Source organism: Thalassophryne amazonica, chromosome 8 (genome assembly GCF_902500255.1).
Source record: "Thalassophryne amazonica chromosome 8, fThaAma1.1, whole genome shotgun sequence".
In the NCBI taxonomy this organism is placed as follows: domain Eukaryota; kingdom Metazoa; phylum Chordata; class Actinopteri; order Batrachoidiformes; family Batrachoididae; genus Thalassophryne; species Thalassophryne amazonica.
Genome location: NC_047110.1, coordinates 30,170,586 through 30,192,430, shown reverse-complemented (window position 1 = coordinate 30,192,430; position 21,845 = coordinate 30,170,586). Strand labels below are relative to the sequence as shown.

Sequence of the window (21,845 nt, the reverse complement as noted above, 5' to 3'; positions counted from 1 at the left end):
CCACTCTTTCATGCATGGGTACACTCTCTACCACCTCATCTAACACACTCCAGAAATCTTCTTTCTCCTTCATCTCACAACCTACCTGTGGGGCATATGCACTGATGATATTCATCATCACCCCTTCAATTTCCAACTTCACACTCATCACCCTGTCAGACACTCGCTTAACCTCCAACACACTATTAACATACTCTTCCTTTAAAATGACCCCTACACCATTTCTCTTCCTGTCCTCACCATGGTACAACAACTTGTACCCACCGCCGATGCTCCTGCTCTTACTTCCCTTCCACTTGATCTCTTGCACACACAATATGTCTACCTTTCTCCTTTCCATCATATCAGCCAGCTCTCTCCCTTTACCAGTCATACTACCAACATTCAAAGTCCCTACTCTCGTTTCCACCCTTCTAGTTTTCTTCTTCTCCAGCTGTTTGTGGAAACGTTCTCCTCCTCTTCTTCGTAAAGTTGTCACAACATGGAAAATGCAAGCAATAAATAAATAAATGCATCGATCCTTACATTTACAGTGCATTTGGAAGGCATTCACAGCGCTTCACTTTTTCCACATTTTGTTATGTCACAGCATTATTCCAAAACTGAGTAAATTCTTTTTTTTTCCCATTCAAAATTGTACTCACAACACCTCATAATGCCATCATGAAAAAGTTTTTTTTTTAATTTTTGCTAATTTATTGAAAACTAAGAAATCTCATGTACGTAAGCATTCACACCCTTTGCTCAATACTCTGTGATGCACCTTTGACAGCAATTACAGCCTCAAGTCTTCTTGAATATGACGCCACAAGCTTGGTGCACCTATCTTTGGGCAGTTTTGCCCATTCCTCTTTGGACCACCTCTCAAGCTCCATCAGGTTGGATGGGAAGCGTCAGTGCACAGCCATTTTCAGATCTGGGCTCTGACTGGGCCACTCAAGGACATTCACAGAGTTGTCCTGAAGCCACTCCTTGGATATCTTGACTGTGTGCTTAGGGTCACTGTACTGCTGAAAGATGAACCGTCGCCCCAGTCTGAGGTCAAGAGTGCTCTGGAGCAGGTTTTCATCCAGGATGTCTCTGTACATTGCTGCATTCATCTGTCCCTCAATCCTGACTAGTCTCCTGGTTCCTGCCACTGAAAAACATCCCCATAGCATGATGCTGCCACCACCATGCTTCACTGTAGGGATGGTGCCTGGTTTTCTTCAAATATGATGCCTGGCATTCACACCAAAGACTTCAGTCTTTGTCACACCAGACCAGAGAATTTTGTTTCTCATGGTCTGAGAGTCCTTCAGGTGCCTTTTAAGAACTCCCAGGTGGGCTGCCATGTGCCTTTTACTAAGGAGTGGCTTCCGTCTGGCCACTCTACCATACAGGCCTGATTGGTGGATTTCTGCAGAGATGGTTGTCCTTTTGGGAGGCTCTCCTCTCTCCACAGTGGAATGTTGGAGCTATAACAGAGTGACCATTGGGTTCTTGGTCACCTCCCAAAGGCTTTTCTCTCCCGATTGCTCAGTTTTGACGGGCGGCCAGCTCTAGGAAGAGCCCTCGTGGATCCCAGCTTCTTCCATTTACAGATGATGGAGGCCACTGTGCTCATGGGGATCTTCAAAGCAGCAGAAATGTTTCTGTACCCTTCCCCAGATTTGCGCCTTGAGACAATCCTGTCTTGGAGGTCTACAGACAATTCCTTTGACTTCATGCTTGGTTTGTGTTCTAACATCCACTGTCAACTGTGGGACCTTATATGTAGACAGGTGTGCGCCTTTCCCAATCATGTCCAATCAACTGAATTTACCCCAAGTGGACTCTAGTTAAGCTGTAGAAACATCTCAAGGATGATCAGTGGAAACAGGATGCACCTGAGCTCAATTTGGAGCTTTGTGGCAAAGGCTATGAATACTTACGTACATGTGATTTCTTAGTTTTTTTATTTCTAATAAATTTGCAAAACTCTTTAAAAAAAACTTAACATAAAAACATAAAAAACATAAAAAATGTGGGAAAAGTGAAGCGATGTGAATACTTTGTGGATGCACTGTGGTTTCACTTGTATTTCATTGCAGACAGTATGAAAAATATTTTATGTTTGTGTGATCAACTTCATTTAATTTGTATTACACCTCCATTCCTGCATTTAAGGTCTGCAACACTTTCCCGTAAAAAGTTGAGAAGGAGCAATTTATTCTAAATAGAAGGATTAAATGATCACTCTTATAGCCAGTTTTCTTGAGACAAGTGTTGGGATGGATGCTTGAATATTTCCACGTTCTGGTTAGTGTGCTTGTTTCCAGAGTGGAAGGTTCTTGATTAACGGCCACCTCTGCCCATTCTCTACATAAAGCAGAATTAAGTCAGGAAGGGCATTTGGTGGAACAAAACTGTCCCAAATCAACATGCAGATCCATCTTGAATCTGGCGCCCCAAGTGAACAAAGGGAGAAGCCAAAGGGACTTACTATGTTGAAAGGAGACTAGTGAGAGAAGACACCAAGACCAAGACAGCTCTGAAGGAGTTAATGGTTCCTGTGGTTGTGGCTGGAAAAACTGTGCATAGTCCAACTTTTGTCTGTTGCATCACCACTTATACAGGCTCATGATGATGTGGTATACAGGAGGAGTTTCTTCAAAAGAACACATGAAATTTCAGATGCGGTTTGCCAGAAGGCACATGGGAAACCGAGCCTAGATTTGATCTGCTTTCCTGTTTTACAATTCTTTTCTACTCCACTCCAATGTGAAGCTGTGAATGCAACAAGGAAATGTTGTACCATTTCCAGTTTCTCCAATGGAGGATGGATGTATATTAATAAATAAAATGAAGTTGACCACACACAAAAAATACATATCTTGGGTTCAGATGGACTGCATTAAAATCAAAGTCAAAGTAAATGAAAATATCACTGCATTTTTTTTTAAATTGTATTTTCCATATCATCACAATTTTGGGTTGTATACTGGTGTAATCCTTCATGATAAAATACCTGAATTAACAAAGTGGTCAATTTCTGTACATGTAACTGACAAATATGATGTATAAAAAAATGAGCCAAGCATCCAATTACATCCCTTCAATGAAATAACTCCAATTATTTCTCACTGAGGAGGTTGGACCAAAATCATTCTCCTTCATATGGTGCGCTATCAATGGGTTTAAATACATCAAACAGTTGCACTTACTATTCCCAGATACCCTTCCTCAAATTTTTGTTTGTGGGGGCATAATTAATTTGGGCATAAATCATATATCAGTATGTTAAAACATTTCTTAAACCTACACTCAAGGGTTTGATAATGTTCTCCATCACAACTGCAGCATGCAGTGTCTTAGCTAAATATGCAAACAGCCCTAAATAAAGTGCAACCACCCTGAGCCACACATCTAAAGTCTAAACATAAATAAATAAAATAAGCCACATCAAAATGCTGAGATGGGAACACGGACGACCATTAGTGAGCTCATTCATGTGTGATTTGCGCCTTACAGACTGCATCACATTTTTCAATGTAATTTCAACACATTGCAGCTTTCACACAGAGACGACATCTTGAAAAGCAAGAACTGGAGTGACTGGCACTGAATTCCCATCAGTGATATTTTCTCCAAGACAACTGTGAACCCAGTAAATTAGCCACTCATATGAGACAGAAACACATGGCTGAACAAAAGACAGTTAAGGCAGAATAACAAGCTTTCTATAAATGAACTGGGCCTGGTTATAGAAGGAGACTGATCAAACAGATTCAGTGATATGACGTTCCATATCTACACCTGCTCATCCCGTCTGTGAGGCGCAGGGGGCTGCGGCGAATCAACGAAAAACTACAGCAGCTGTTAATGCTGAACCTTTCTGACTCCACACAGAGGAGATCGACAGTTAAATGCTGTGCAGCAACAACAACCAGATTAAACATCATGAACTTAAAAATGACAAACAGCTGATTACAGTGGCTTGCAAAAGTATTCAGCCCCTTGTGCATGCATTTTAATTTGTTTATGGTATTTCAAATACAAAAACTAAATCAGGATTCTCAATATAAAAATGTCTAAAATTATCTTCCTTAGACCCAAACTGAAAGTAAATCTCTACAACTTGATATAAATTTATTAAAAATATAAAAGCCAAGATGATGGGTTGCATAAGTAATCAGCCCCTTTGGTATAATACCTGTAAATAATCAGTTTAATTGCCAGTTTTCTTCAAACAAGTCAGGTGCTCATAATGTAACCACTTTAATTAAAAAATATCACATTAACCATTTAGGAATTTCAGTCACTTTTATACACACACACACACACACACACATACACACATACACACACACACACACACACACACACACACACACACACACACACACACACACACACACACACACACACACACACACACACACACACACAGTCTATTTTCAGAGGCCACAAATAATGGGATGAACTATATGAGAATTATTGCTTTTATGGGTAGGGTTTTTTTAAAACCTCTGCCAACAAACCCATTTGTTTGTTTGCGAACAGCCTGTAACCCCCAATTTTACATTACATCCCATAGTGCTACCTTAATTGATAATATATTCAGCAATGATATTGAGAATAACACTGTGAGTGGATTATTAATCAATGACATTAGTGATCATCTACCAGTTTTCATCGTTTATAATAGAAACCATTGGCGGAATCAGCCAGAGGAGAAAATAAAATACAGGCGAGTGCGGACAGAGGAAAACATGAACACACTAAAGAAGGATTTACAGGAGCAAAACTGGGAAAAGGTATACAGTGAAAGTGATGTTGATAGTGCATATGAAACTTTTTTACAAATATTTACATCATTATATGATAAAAATTGTCCAATTAAACAAAACTACAGAAAACAAAAAATCCAAGCTCGACCATGGATGACGAAAGGGTTACGAAATGCATGTAATAAGAAAAATACACATTCATAAAACTAAAGACTAAAGAGGCAGAAAATAGATATAAGAAATACAAAAATAGATTAACTAATATTATACGGGTATGTAGGAAGGAATATTATAGTAACATATTATATAATAACAAAAACAATATTAAAGGAATATGGGATATATTAAATAGCATTATCAAAAATGGTAATAAAAAACAGAGTTACCCTCAGTATTTCATTGATAATAATGTCAAGAAGGAAAATAAGGATGAGGCAGTCAACGGTTTTAATAATTTTTTTGTAAATATTGGACCAAGCTTGGCAGAAAAAATTCCCAATTCCCAACCTGAGGATTGGGATAATAATCTCATAGAAAGAAATCCCTGTTCAATGTTCCTCACAGCAGTGGATGGAAAAGAAATTATAGACATTGTGAATAATTGTAAATATAAAACATCTACCGATTTAAATTAAATTGATATGGTGGTGGTAAAACAGGTCATTGAATGGATTGTAGAACCATTAACATACATCTGTAACTTATCATTTCAAACCGGTAAATTTCCCAATCAAATGAAAATAGCTAAGGTTGTGCCGCTGTATAAGACTGGGGATAGACACCACTTCACAAATTATAGACCTGTTTCTTTGCTTCCACAATTCTCCAAATTATTAGAAAAGTTATTCAATAATAGATTAGACAAATTCATAAATAAACATAAATTACTTACTGATAGTCAATATGGATTCAGAGCACATAGTTCAACATCACTTGCATTAATAGAATCAGTTGAGGAGATTACAAACGCCATAGACCACAAATTACATTCAGTTGGAATATTTATAGACCTTAAAAAGGCTTTTGATACAATCAATCATGACATATTAATCAGTAAACTTGAACAGTATGGGATTAGGGGGTTGGTGTTGCACTGGGTGAGAAGCTACTTAAGTAACAGAAAACAGTTTGTGAAGTTGGGGGAATATACATCATCATGCTTGGACAATGCTTGTGGCATCCCACAGGGGTCAGTATTGGGTCCAAAACTGTTTCTAATTTATATAAATGATATTGTCAATGTTTCCAAAATATTAAAATTAGTATTATTTGCAGATGACACAAGCATTTTTTGTTCAGGGGGGGATTTGCAGGAGTTACTGAGGAGGATCAGTATAGAAATGGGAAAATTGAAAATATGGTTTGACAGAAACAAACCATATTAGATAATAATAGATGATAAGATAAACTGGAAGACTCATATAAAACATATACAAAGTAAACTGTCAAGAAGCATTTCAGTTCTAAACAAAGCGAAACATATTCTGGACCACAACTCACTCCGCATTCTTTACTGCTCACTGGTTTTGACATATTTACAGTACTGTGCAGAGGTATGGGGTAATGCTTATAAAGGTACAACACAATCACTATCAGTAATGCAGAAAAGAGCTATAAGAATTATTCATAATACTGGCTATAGAGATCATACAAATCCACTATTTTTACAATCCAAATTCTTAAAATTCAGAGACTTGGTTCATTTTCAAACAGTACAAATCATGTATAAAGCAATAAACAATTTACTTCCAGCAAATATTAAAAATATGTTTTTTAACAGATCAGGGGATTGCAGTCTGAGGGGGAAATTTAATTTAAAGCATCAGTGGGCACAAACAACATTAAAAGGTTTCTGTATTTCTGTCTGTGGGGTGAGGATGTGGAACAGATTGGGAGTGGGGCTCAAGCAATGTCCAAGCATGAACCAGTTCAAACAGCGGTACAAAAATATGTTTTTTTCTAGGTATAGGGAGGAGAAAGGGTAATGAGGGTTAGGGTGTTTTTGTTTTTTGCTTCGGCTTGTAAATATATAGTATTTTGTATGTAAGTAAGTATGTGTAGTTGTATATTTATGTTTGTGTATATATATATATATATATATATATATATATATATATATATATATATATATATATATTGATATCAGTTTAGGTGTGTAGGAATCTATGTGTATATGTGGCAAAGGGTATTACTGGTTGTGGGGAAGAAGGGGTAGGGATAAATAAGCTGATGCTTCACCCTACCCCTTTTCGGACATGTTGGGTACACAGTAGGAACGTTTTTGTTGTTGTGTTTACTGATCTATCTTGTAATTGTTGTTGTATCAAATGTTCGAAATAAACAGTTTTCATTCATTCATTCATTTTCATTCATTCATTCATTCATTCATTCATTTTTCATGTATTGTTATGAAATTTTTACAGAGGAGTCATATCCTGATAGGCAAGAACTGATTCAACTTTCAAGGTCATAGGTCAAAGTCAGGAAAACTCTTGGAAAACTGGAAAAATCCCTATCTTTAACACTGAACAAATATTCAAATATTCATCAAAAATTCATAACTGTGAAAAAACAAAAAACACTGAATTTCTTTCATATTTCGGAGCGTTATATAGGATGGTATGCTTTATCAACTGACAAAGTTTGATCTACATCTGATCCAGATTACAGATTTTGTGGCCATTTAAATTTAGCATTGAAAACCCCATTTAATGCATATTTTACATTATATCTTAATCAAACATGCCCCAATCAGTCTCAGATTTGAAAGTGAGGTGTAGAGTGGCACTCGCTATCACCTGACAAAGTTTGATCTGGATCTGATCAGGAATGTGAATTTTGTGAACATTTGAATTTAATATTGAAAAGCCCGTTTGGTGTATAGTTTGCATTATATCTCAATCAGATGTGCCTCAATCACTTTCAATTGTGACAATGTGGTGCAAACTGGCGCTTTCAATCAATAAACGAAGTCTAATCCATATCTGATCCATACTGCGGATTTATCTGATATTGATTTTAACATTGAAAAGACCTTTTAATCTATATTTTTTATATGTTATCTTGTCAAAAGCCACTTCTAACAGGAAAATTTTTTCCACAGTAAAAATTTGTGGAATTGGAAACTAGTGCTGGCAGAGGTTTGCGCTCTATGAGTGCAGTGCTCTAGTTTTAAGAAACAGTCATGTATGGAACATTTACATGTTGCTGAATATGTCTTCCATTTCATTTATACCAATCATTAAACAATACAAACAGTATAGTACCACATGGGTAATTCTTCAGTTCAGAGACTGGTGAGGGAAGCCACCAAGACACGCAAACAAATCTGAAGGAGTTACAGGCTTCTGTAGCTGTGAATGAAGAAACAGTGCAGAGTGTATCGCCAGTCACAGCTTCTTCAGAGTGGGGCAGAGATAGATTTTCATACAAGAAAACAAATGTAATCTAGGCTCGAGTCTCCCATGTCAGATTTCAGCTATATTTCTGGCGAAATATAGCTGAAATCTGACATCATCTTTTGAAGACAATCCTTCTTCCAATATTCTTCCTGTTCTACTGTGGTAAAGTATGGAGGCAAAATAGCAAAAACTGTCTCTGTCAAATACTTATGATCTTGGCTTATTCTGGCAAAACTTTTGCTACATAAAAGGACAGATTTTTGGAAATTACAGCAAAACATATTAGTAAGTCCCTTCGGTTGCTCCTGTGTTTTGCACTCGGGGTCACCACAGCAAATCCGAGGTGGAGCTGCATCTTTTAATTGGCACAAGTTTTATGCCGGATGTCCTTCCTGATGCAAGTCCTCATTACATGGAGAAATTTAGCAGGGGTTTGAACCAGGAATCTTCTGCAACTAAACCAAGCGCAGTAACCACTTGGCCATCACCCCTTACAGTATAACATACACTCAACAAAAATATAAATGCAACACTTTTGGTTTTGCTCCCATTTTGTATGAGATGAACTCAAAGATCTAAAACTTTTTCCACATACACAATATCACCATTTCCCTCAAATATTGTTCACAAACCAGTCTACATCTGTGATAGTGAGCACTTCTCCTTTGCTGAGATAATCCATCCCACCTCACAGGTGTGCCATACCAAGATGCTGATTAGACACCATGATTAGTGCACAGGTGTGCCTTAGACTGCCCACAATAAAAGGCCACTCTGAAAGGTGCAGTTTTGTTTTATTGGGGGGGGATACCAGTCAGTATCTGGTGTGACCACCATTTGCCTCATGCAGTGCAACACATCTCCTTCGCATAGAGTTGATCAGGTTGTCAATTGTGGCCTGTAGAATGTTGGTCCACTCCTCTTCAATGGCTGTGCGAAGTTGCTGGATATTGGTAGGAACTGGTACACGCTGTCGTATACGCTGGTCCAGAGCATCCCAAACATGCTCAATGGGTGACATGTCCGGTGAGTATGTATGATGTATGGCACAACAATGGGCCTCAGGATCTCGTCACGGTATCTCTGTGCATTCAAAATGCCATCAATAAAATGCACCTGTGTTCTTCGTCCATGACAGACGCCTGCCCATACCATAACCCCACCGCCACCATGGGCCACTCGATCCACAACACTGACATCAGAAAACTGCTCACCCACACGACGCCACATACGCTGTCTGCCATCTGCCCTGAACAGTGTGAACCGGGATTCATCCGTGAAGAGAACACCTCTCCAACGTGCCAAACACCAGCGAATGTGAGCATGCCACAAAATGTTTCATTCAAGTCATCTGTGTTAATACTACAGCTTCTTGGCACACTTCAATTTAAAGGGAAGGAAAGATCAGTTGATGTTATGACTAGACGACATCACGCCCATGTATACTAAGTCAAGTCTGGGAGCAGGTGCTTTTACCGTGCCACGCCACGTCCACAACACCACAGAACTGCCTTGTGTTCTGCATATCATCCACCCAGGCAGACAACCACTCCATCCCCAGCTCTTGAACGTAGTCATCTGTCTGCCACAGGCAGCCAGTGGGGTCCTCAATAGTCAGGTACCAATGCACTGGATCATGCATCGCGAGACGAGCCACATGGCAAAAAATGTCGGGCTGACCCTAAATCATAAGGCAACTGACAATTATCATCAGAATCTTCCTTGATCATTGATCTTCCTTGATGCTCATTTGATAAAGTCATTCCAGTGGCATTGCCAAACATCTCTGTCAAGTGAGCTCATAATTTCATAAGCTCTTTCCAGGTGTCCTTCGATTTCAAAGGCCAAGGACTCAGAGACATGAATGTCACTGACAGGATAATAATGAATGTTTCTATTTTCCACTGCTTAAATAGCCATATGTCCTTGTAAACTGCTGACAACACATTTTTACATAACTACGTAGCAATCCATGTTTTCATACAAAACACATTACCAACACTAACCACAGACTTCAATCTTTAACAGAAAAGAATGCTCAGGAATGCACCAAAGCACATGTCCAGTTTGGGAGAGTTTTTCACTTACCATAACAATTACTGCAGTCAACAGTTTTAGAAATTCCATTGATTCAGGATTTGCATGTGAAGTCTCTCAAAGACCAACTGAAACAGCTGTACCTTGCACGCACAACCATGCACAGTCGTCATTGATTCCTCTTCATACATAGTAGCTGCAACAGGCTTTAAAGGATGCAACATTGAAATACTTATTCATCCCACTTTCATGGCAAATTCTGGCCTCATTTCTCACCAGGAAGTACTTCCATCACCTTAATACCACAATGTTGTGCACCTGGGGTACTCCACTTTAAAAGAAATGACAGGTGGCATTTTGATTGATGGCTATCATGTTTGGACTGCAACACACCTGTGCATAAGGAACATGGTAAATCCAACATCTGTGCACCCAGAGTTAAGCTCTATGTGCCCTCTCAACACCAAATTGAACTCAGAGATGCCCACAATCATTTGCAGCACGCTATGCAACTCAGTGTCCACCTGTCATCCATCGTTTGAGTAACGTTGGTATAAGGCACAAGTGCATCATGTTATTGTGTGAATAGCCAGGTTAAGATGAGCTCAGACATCTGTAAGAAGCTCTGCAGTCAGCTGAAAGTAGTCAGTGGAGGAGGCTCAGACACCTGAATATGATGCTTAGGACACCCAGAGATAAACTCTGAGTAACGATGGAGGAATACATATTCCAGCTGGTCTGGGAAAGTGCTACAATCCCCCAGGAGGAGCTGGCTGGGAATAGGAACATCTGTGATACCACAGTTGTTGCCACCACATCCCGGCCCTTAAGAAGCAATGGAAAAGACATAAAAATGGGTGAATCGATGGTGGTGTTTTCATGTTAATGGTGTGTTCCCTTTATGTGTAATGTGCATGTTTTCTCTCCACTTCAAAACTGTATTCTTTAACATATCCCCTTTTACTTACTTTCATATAAAATAAAGCAGTTGCAGGTGGCAACAGCATGTATACATGCAGCACGAAGCATATATTTTGTTTGCATCTCGTTTAGACATGGGCTGATAACCGGTTTCTCATACCACGGTATGAAAAAGCCAAAGTATCAAAACCACTAAAATTTTTCGTTATACCGTCCCTACGGTACGAGCGGGTTATGAGAATTCTTTACAGGCAGAGCAGAGGCGGCCGCTGCCACACTTCCCCCTGGCATGCACCTCTGTCTCTGTTTACAAACAGGCAGCTAGCGTTAGCTAGCTCTGCATCATGGCTGAAGGAGGCGAAGCCTACACTGAACTTTGTTATTTTCCGCGGAACAGCCCTTCAAGCCAAAAATGGTGGCAACAAAGCATCATAGCTATGGCCTGTGTCGGACGCGGAGCGATTCAAGATACCCATAAAGGATTACATAGAAGGAGTAAACTTTATCCCATCCTTGAAACCAATGAAAGGTACAAACGGTGGATTCGAGTCGTGATTGTGGTCGACGAAATTTCTCCCACAAACATGTCAAGAAAGACAAATACATCTATTCCAAGCTCTTTGTTGGTGAAGCTGGGCCAATACTGAGCATCCGGAGTTCCAGACGTTATTCCAGCCATGTTTCTCCCTAAGCAAGTAAGTCATGTTTGCCACGGGGCAGATGCTACATGTCTAAAAGAGTGACTATTATTTTGGTATTTTCTATAAAGTTATCAATGGTATAGTGCTTGTAGCGGTAGACATCGCGTCAATTAGTGCGCCTGAATCACACGCGCTTCATATGCAAATAGCCATAATGTTGTTAAAGCACATTTTAAAGCTATACATAATACCATAAGACCGTAAAACCACGGTATTTTTGCCCATGGTTATCATACTGTCCAAATCTCATACCGGCCCATGCCTAATCTCGTTACTAGAATTTAGATTTTCTTGGAGGAGACACTGCACCAGAATCAATGTGCTTATGAGATCTCTATTGCCGGTTTTGTTTAAAACCTCGTTATCAGCAAAAAGCTAAAACTTTGCTTTGTCCTCTTTTATTTCATCTGAAGACCTACATGCTTTCCCTCCCATGTGCAACTTGCATACTCAGCGTTGGCACAAAAACCAAACAGACACACAAACTGATTTCAGTGTCAGAAAAACACCAACTTATTGTACTAGTGTTTCTTATACTCACTGGGCTTCTATGACAACAGTGTGCCAAGATTCGGTTTAAGCTAAGCTGAATGACCAGGATCTGTGCACTGTGCCTTCACAGACGTAACAGTCCCACTTCATTTTTCTTTGGAATAATCTTAAACCTACCCTTAAATTGGTGCCATTTAAAGGTGGATGATGTCACATTTCTATCCCATACCCTGACCTCTTTAGTTCCTTTGTTGTGATTATGTAATTCTGTTGCAACTTTGGGACAAAAGCTCAAGTTGTGGGTGTTAATTTGGATATCTTTCTTATGTAAACTTTCTGGTCCCAAGCTTTCATGTATATTTTTATACAACATAACATACACCAAATAGTGGTACCATTAATATTTTTGAGATGTTCCTAAGGAGGATTCTGTCTTGTGGGGAACCAAAATTGTGCTCTGGTAGCTTTATCGTAATGCTACAGGTAGTAGTAGTTCTACTTCAAAGGCTCCCTAATCAAACCCAAATTATACAAATTAGTCATGCAGAAGCTTTGAAAAGTAATTCCACCAATTTCTTGAATTTTTCATGGTGTTTAATGAGTTATGAAGGGTGTTGTATGCAAACCACTGACACACTACATGACATGACAAACTTCACTTTTCTTGTAACAGGTAGTATTTCTATTTAACGTTATATGAAGAACAGGCCTGACGTATGTGTAGTCCTCTTAACTATACTATATTCCCCCGCAGATACTTTGTTTGTCGGGCGGGGGATTATAAAGTATTCTACATACTGTGCACACACCCATCTTGTGCAGACATAGAACAGAAAGACAAAGGTAACAAGTGCAGACAGAACAGGTGGTATTAGTTGTGAGGAATAAGGAACACAAGTCAAGAAACAACAAACACCAAAGATGTGAACTAAAAAAAAATCTCCTGAGAAAAATTTAAATCATGGAGATATTCGTTATAATCACACACCCATCAAAACCCCAAATCATAAATAATTCAGGAAATGTACCCACAAAAAAAGTCATGCATGATGACAGTGATATGGGAACAGTGTCGAAACATACTTGAATAAAAGCAGACATACCATTTGTCGGATGCCTGGCAAACGACACAGAAAATCTCTTTACTGCCGGCATAGCGAACAACTCTGAGGAGATAAGAAAGGTAACCGGTGTTACTGGGATGGCTGAGTCTGTCTCTTTATGCTGCACTGACATGACAAAAACCAGGAGAGAAGAGAGTCAACCCGTCGGTTCTTCAATGTCTGTGTTGAACCCAACAGACATGAAAATGAGGACATCTACATAAATAAAGAGGAGCAGGGTTATGGCATGGAAGTGTTTGATGGCGAAAATGACAGGGGAACAGTAAGCATGCAGGAGACGTGATGGCGGGCTGTGGTGATCGATCCAATGAGCAGTAAACGTGAATTTCTCTTTCCTTTCTATTGATGTATCACATTAATACAGACTTAATCTTCAGCAAATTTCCTCTGAATGGAGCTCATTTTATGATGTTCATTGAAACTAAACTGCAGACAAATGACCAAGAAATCCTCAGACTGAGGCCCTGCTAAATCCTGCATATAACCCACAGCTGTTTCTGAGCTTTTCACCATTTGCACTCACTGTAAACACCAAAAGCAGACTGTGTCACAACACATGGGGAATATTCATGTTGCCTTGATCCAAGCACTCTTTCCATTGCAGTGACATTAGTCCAAACATCCACCTGTCTCTCTCATACAGCAGCGCACAACATGTGACGCAACACACGAGGAGTGTGGTCGAGTCAAGTCTGACACCCCAGTGGACAGATTGAAGAACTCGGTCTACTTCTTTATGAGGAAGCAAACATTCCACATGGACCTACTACAGAAAAAGTATTCATAAAATTTTGTATTTAAAAAAATCTACATAGATGTAACCATCAAAAACAAGCTCAGACATCTGTGGTAACTACACCTACTGCAAATTTCATTTGGAACAGAATAATTCCATTCATACTGTTTACATGACTAGAAAAAGTAGAGAAGCTTGAATCTTAAGTGAAACTTCCTCATGTCAAGCAACCCCTTCCAGTCGAAGATTCAAGCTTCTCTACTATGGAAACCACCTGGAAAACTGAAAGCCTTCACAGAAACATGATTAGAAAAAAAAAAGAAACAAAACATAAGATAGGTCCACGTGTTTATATGAACTAGTCAATACAACCAGACTGGCTATTTTTGCAGCCATAGAAAGCAGCTTTTGTTGTGTTGCTGTCAACCTGAATGTAACTGTTCCATTTTTTGCTGTTCAAACTGCAGCAGGAGAGACACTCAACAATACAAGGGGAACAGCAGAATCACACCATCCTGTTGTGGGCTCTTTACTTCCACCCCTTCCTCCACCTCAGGCCAGACTCATGTCGATAGAGTCCGCAACAGAGACTGGTGATTCATTACACTGTGAACAACTCCCTTGCCCTTATTTTAACATCTCTGGTAACAACAAAGTTATTTCCCTCGTCCATTAACAGCAAAAACTTGCAGAACCTTTTTTGATGAAAAATGTCACCTTACAACACTATGCAAGAGACAACCCTGCAGATCACAACCAAGTTCATGGATTATTAGTGGAGCCGATAATGTAAAAATCTTTCATTTGGCGATACAAGCACCAAATTTGGCATGGTGATTCTCATCTTACTTAGCATATCTGGTTTACTGGCCACTTGAAAATTCAAGATGGAGAGAGTGAGTGAATAATTTTAAGGCTGGGTGACGCATCGATTTAATACATTGCGTTCATGTAAATTGTTGATTTATGTAACATGCACTGATGTGTCACAAGGATGGAGTAATAGCTGCATTTAGTCAGTCCATGAACTCCTCTGAAGAGCAAACTGAAGCAAAAAAACCTCACCCACTATCATCTGAAAGTGTGGGAGTGATGGATACTGAAACCTGATGTTCAGTACTGCTTTCAGTACTGGAGAAATTAAGGAAACAAGGTGTACTCGCAAAAGTTTTGTATCGTATTGGTGTTTCGTCCACATGTAATCGGCGTGTTTGGTGGCTGAAAACTCTACTTTTTGAAAATGAGTCTCAGAGTGTTCACATTTTCATGTGGACAGCCTATACAGAACTTTTCTGAAACTATTATATCATAGCCCCATCTCTATACCTTCAGCCGCTCATAATGAATGAAATTTTATTGTTGTTGTTAACAATGCAATTCAACATACTTTTCTATTTTTTTTTTTTTTGTTGTCTTGGTGGAGCTTTAATAGGATTTATTTTCATCACTAGCAGAATGCCGAAGAGATGAAGGAAGGATGCAGTGAATGCTGATTGTGAATAAAGGGGACACTGTGACACAAATAAAATAACTGCAGAAAGGACTTTCAGCTTTTAAAATAAGTTATTCTTTCTTCTATTGGTGGGACAAAGCACCAGAGTTCTCCGGCTCAGGTAGAGAAATGTACCCTGAGGAAACACAGAGGGACTTCTTTAAAAACTCTGCACAAGTAATTTGTACCATAAGGAATTAAAGTATTTCTACAACCCCTGGCAAAAATTATGGAATCACCGGCCTCGGAGGATGTTCATTCAGTTGTTTAATTTTGTAGAAAAAAAGCAGATCACAGACATGACACAAAACTAAAGTCATTTCAAATGGCAACTTTCTGGCTTTAAGAAACACTATAAGAAATCATGAAAAAAAAATTGTGGCTGTCAGTAACGGTTACTTTTTTAGACCAAGCAGAGGGAAAAAAATATGGAATCACTCAATTCTGAGGAAAAAATTATGGAATCATGAAAACAAAAGAACGCTCCAACACATCATTAGTATTTTGTTGCACCACCTCTGGCTTTTATAACAGCTTGCAGTCTCTGAGGCATGGACTTAATAAGTGACAAACAGTACTCTTCATCAATCTGGCTCCAACTTTCTCTGATTGCTGTTGCCAGATCAGCTTTGCAGGTTGGAGCCTTGTCATGGACCATTTTCTTCAACTTCCACCAAAGATTTTCAACTGGATTAAGATCCGGACTATTTGCAGGCCATGACATTGACCCTATGTGTCTTTTTGCAAGGAATGTTTTCACAGTTTTTGCTCTATGGCAAGATGCATTATCATCTTGAAAAATGATTTCATCATCCCCAAACATCCTTTCAATTGATGGGATAAGAAAAGTGTCCAAAATATCAACGTAAACTTGTGCATTTATTGATGATGTAATGACAGCCATCTCCCCAGTGCCTTTACCTGACATGCAGCCCCATATCATCAATGACTGTGGAAATTTACGTTTTCAGGCACTCATCTTTATAAATCTCATTGGAACGGCACCAAACAAAAGTTCCAGCATCATCACCTTGCCCAATGCAGATTCGAGATTCATCACTGAATATGACTTTCATCCAGTCATCCACAGTCCACGATTGCTTTTCCTTAGCCCACTGTAACCTTGTTTTTTTCTGTTTAGGTGTTAATGATGGCTTTCATTTAGCTTTTCTGTATGTAAATCCCATTTCCTTTAGGCGGTTTCTTACAGTTCGGTCACAGACGTTGACTCCAGTTTCCTCCCATTCGTTCCTCATTTGTTTTGTTGTGCATTTTCGATTTTTGAGACATATTGCTTTAAGTTTTCTGTCTTGACACTTTGATGTCTTCTTTGGTCTACCAGTATGTTTGCCTTTAACAACCTTCCCATGTTGTTTGTATTTGGTCCAGAGTTTAGACACAGCTGACTGTGAACAACCAACATCTTTTGCAACATTGCGTGATGATTTACCCTCTTTTAAGAGTTTGATAATCCTCTCCTTTGTTTCAATTGACATCTCTCGTGTTGGAGCCATGATTCATGTCAGTCCACTTGGTGCAACAGCTCTCCAAGGTGTGATCACTCCTTTTTAGATGCAGACTAACAAGCAGATCTGATTTGATGCAGGTGTTAGTTTTGGGGATGAAAATTTACAGGGTGATTCCATAATTTATTCCTCAGAATTGAGTGATTCCATATTTTTTTCCCTCTGCTTGGTCTAAAAAAGTAACTGTTACTGACTGCCACAATTATTTTTCCTGTTTTTTTATAGTGTTTCTTAAAGCCAGAAAGTTGCTATTTGAAATGACTTTAGTTTTGTGTCATGTCTGTGATCTGCTTTTTTTCTACAAAATTAAACAACTGAATGAACATCCTCCGAGGCCGGCGATTCCATAATTATTGCCAGGGGTTGTAGATGCCGTCTTCCAAAACAAGGTCATCACGTGGATAACTGTTTTAGGCTGTGATGCAACAGGTCAGAGTAAAAGACTTTATATTTACGTTGTGTACCCCTTTGTGAAGTTTTACTTCTGCTGCTTCATTGATTAGCTCCTGACACTGGTCATGCACATGCTCCAGGACTTTTTGTTGTGGGGGATTTTTTTGGAAGCATTACAGCACCGCATACAGACATGGCATATGTACTGCAGCATTTTCAAGCCATTTCACTCCTCCATGTGGATGCAGATATTTCTTGAAATGGTGCCATGTTTACGGAACATTTTTCTGAAAACAACAAAGAAAAATATTAAGTTGTGTTTCTGTGTGAACAAGGCCTAAATTGGTGCATTTTTACTATTCCCAGAAGAGCACACTCTCTCCTCTGGTGTATGTTTGTGAGGCTTTGAGCAGCTTTCAGCATTGTTCCTCATCCTGTGAGGTGGGTGGGCAGCGGTCATGTGAGCTCACACAAGCCACATGCTAGTGCGAGGTTCTCTGCAAAGTGCAAACTCTTTGTCATGTTAATGCGTTTATGATACAGCATTATCACATTGTATCATCGTGCATTTTCTTCCTTGTAAGTTCTGAGCTCCGCTTTCCTCTTGGCATGCTGTTGGAGAATGAGAGTGAAAGTGTGTGTGTGAGCACTCTCACAAACAAGCCCACAAGATGTGTGCAGATTTAAAAAAAAAACTGTTTACATTAGTGTGATGTGAAAGGTTTGTTTTGTTCTTCCTTGCCACCCTCTAAAAAATAAAAAAATAAAATAAAGTAACTGGAGACAAAGAAAAAGGCAGAGAAGCCCAGTTATTTATTTTATACATTTTAAATTACCGGACAAATAAGCAGTGATGCACTACAATCCTATAACATGAATGAAACAAACTCATTAATTATGTCCAACAGTGCATACTTTGTCTTTTGTTTGTTTGTTCATGTTTTAATTAGAAGACAACTGAATATAAATGACAGGTTTAAAAAAAAAAAGAATTTGGTTATATTTGTTATATTTATTCAATTTCAATTTCAATTTATTTTAATTTATATAGCGCCAAATCACAACAGAGTTGCCTCAAAGCGCTTCACACAGGTAAGGTCTAACCTTACCAACCCCAAGTGCAACAGTGGTAAGGAAAAACTCCCTCTGAGGAAGAAACCTCAAGCAGACCAGACTCAAAGGGGTGACCCTCTGCTTGGGCCATGCTACAAACATAAATTACAGAACAATTCACGGACGAATATACAAGAAATGCTATTGGTGCACAGGACAGGAGGATCGCCAACACGAATACAACTCCCATCTCTGGATGGAGCTGCACCTTAAACAGAGAGAAAAAAACAGAATCAGGCATCAAAAAGACAAAAACTGTATAATTTGCCTGCATTAAACAACAAGAAAACAGAGAAATACTAAGGCGATCGCCGGCAACTAGCCCTAAATTTCACTAAAAGATCCAGAATTTAGGTAAAGTTGAGGCCGCGGCCCACTCCGATTACTAATAAATGAATTAAAAGAGTAAAAAGCGTAAAACAAAACTGTACCAGTATGCTAGCCATATGAAAGGGAAAACAAGTGCATTTTAAGTCTGGACTTGAAAGTCTCCACAGAATCTGACTGTTTTATTGATGCAGTGAGATCATTCCACAGAACAGGGGCATGATAAGAGAAAGCTGTGACCCGCAGACTTCTTATTCACCTTAGGGACACAAAGTAGTCCTGCACCCTGAGAACGTAAAACCCGGGCCGGTACGTAAGGTTTAATTAGGTCAGCTAGGTAGGGAGGTGCCAGTCCATGAATAATTTTATAGGTTAGTAGCAGAACCTTAAAATCTGATCTCACTGGGACAGGAAGCCAGTGAAGGGATGCCAAAATGGGTGTAATGTGGTCGAACTTTCTGCTTCGTGTCAAAAGTCTGGCTGCAGCATTTTGAACCAATTGAAGTAATATTGGGTAATATTACTCCAATTATTATTGGGTAATAAAAACAATCATTACATGCCACCCTATATTATTTAAAGTCGGATTTAGATTTTCTCCAAATTGAGTTTATTAATGTAAGGGTTACTGCAAAATCTGATTAAATACATACATAAATAAAAAAAAATAGTAGATTTCTGATTTCCAGACACAAACTACTTTACTGTGGATAATGAAATTAAGTTACCTATTAGAGGATTTATGTGATAAATGACATGCACAAAAAGAAAACGTTAAATCATGGCTCCAAGCAGATAACACTGTGATTCATCATACCAATCTGAAATACGGAACAACTTCGATCACCATCTTGGTAAATTACAGGACAAACTGCATGCACTGAAAATGCTGCACACTTAATCACTCAGCTGGTAAATCAGTGCCACGATTACCACTCAAGATGGATCAAAACTGCTGAAATGCAATTTGAGAAGAGTTGAAAAATAAATGTATTTTGATGCGAAATGAGATGAAAATCAAGAACGTGTGAAGCCAAAGTGTCTGGCAGCAGTCAGAGAAACAGCGGTGAAAGGAGCGACCTGTGGAGGAGGGGAACATACCAAACATCCCACTCTGGCACGGCAGGCTGCCTGGGGACAGGGGTGGCTTTCGGTGGTAATGGTGGTGTGTACGGACGTAGTCCCGTAGGTTGGGGGCGCTACAGGACACCCCAAGAGCAGAGGCACTGAAGAGGCAGCCTGCGTGAGGAGGAGCTGAAAGGTGGGGCAGGGGGAGAAAGGTGATGGGAGTGGAGGTGTGAAGGGTGGGCGTTAGTTTTTAGTGCACACCATGCTGTTATTATGAACAACAGTCTCTTGCAATGGGGCATTTCTGGCATCAGTGTTTGAACATCAAATACAACAATCCTGTTTGAAAACCCTGGAAATTCACTTCAAGGGGATTTAAAACTTTACACTTTCAGACTGAGAATCAGATTGTAAGGATAAACATGAGACTCCACTCGTCTGCCAAGGTCAAAATTACTGACAATTTACAAGGGTGAAAAAGGGAAGAAGAAAAAAACAAAACAAAAGATTTTAAAAATTCCTTGGCTGTATTTTATTTTAATTATTTGGTTTTCTTCCAAAATGTCATGTTTCCATTCCAGGTTGGATTTTTCACCACGCTTTTCTGAAATGGTCTCTCAAAGTTCTTGTAACACACTGGATTTCATAATTAGGGGGAAAAGGTTTCCAAATGTTTCTGGTGCTGCCACTTTATGCAAATTAACTCAGAAGGTAATGACATCTATTCCACACCAGGCGCAACACATTTAAAAAAAAATGTCATGAGTAAACCATACTTTGAAATGTACACAAACAAACAAAGAAAAACTCTTCAAACATATCCTAGAGTCAGAATTTTAAATCAGATACACCACACATTTTAACAGGCTGTTCCCCAAATTGTCCCTACATTCATAGTTTTATGAAAAATCATTTGTATCAACTTTCACTTTGCAGCATTTATTATTATTATTAGTCTTGTCTTCACACAGATCCCACTCTCAATTATAAGATTTATATTCCAGATTAGACCAAATCTGATATACATGAATAAATACATATATATATACACACACATTATATATATATATATATATATATATATATATTACTAACAAAGCAACCAAGGCAGATATAACATGACTGACAGATATTAAGGTAAAAAGAAATTTTTACTCAGCTAACATGGTTGCTGCTTGTTCCTGGAAAAGACATGGAAATTACAAGGTTCTCAAAACAACATTTGAAAGTGTACATGCATAGACGGCAGTTTGCGTATGTAGGTACGTACATCCATGCATAAGCACACAAAGAGTGTGTGTCTGGTGGCAGAATGCAGCAGTCATGACGACTAAACCATGTGTGCACATTTGATTATTTCACAGCATTACGGTGCATTAATCCTCTTAAGATCCGCTCTTCACTGACAATAATAATCCACCAATTATCTTGTTTTGATTGTGATAATTTGATCATTACCACAATTGATGTGTGTTGGAAAAAAGTGGACAAGCTACTTTCACAACCCCTGCGTTTCATTCATGTGCACTTCACAGAGAGGTCAGCGTGTCCCCGGCACCTGCTGCGGTTGGCTGTGAGTCATGTGTTGCTGCTGTTGGTGACGTACGTGGTGAGACAAAAGCTTCACACTTGCTATACATAGCAAACTCACCGACTATGGAAAATGACCAGAGGGGCTGAAGGTGATGGTCACATTAACACAAACCTCATGTAAACCTCACACTCATGACAATTAACCAACGAGGAGCAGAGTATGAAATTCA

General features: G+C 39.1%; 1 protein-coding gene across 10 annotated transcripts in view; it reads right to left on the bottom strand.

Annotated features, from left to right (window-relative positions):
• The window catches only part of ppip5k1b (diphosphoinositol pentakisphosphate kinase 1b), a 212,640-nt gene that overhangs the window by 30,844 nt on the left and 159,951 nt on the right, over window positions 1-21,845 (bottom strand). For 4 of the 10 annotated variants that reach the window (XM_034175924.1, XM_034175926.1, XM_034175927.1 and 1 more), the window contains 2 exons: window positions 20,116-20,268; window positions 13,407-13,469 (listed from right to left, as the gene is read on the bottom strand). The exons of 1 other annotated variant lie outside the window; for it this stretch is intronic. In XM_034175924.1, the coding sequence (XP_034031815.1) occupies window positions 13,407-13,469; window positions 20,116-20,268 (216 nt within the window). The remainder of the gene's footprint in view (window positions 1-13,406; window positions 13,470-20,115; window positions 20,269-21,845) is intronic. 5 more of the 10 variants (XR_004562139.1, XR_004562138.1, XR_004562140.1 and 2 more) reach the window with 2 other exon arrangements.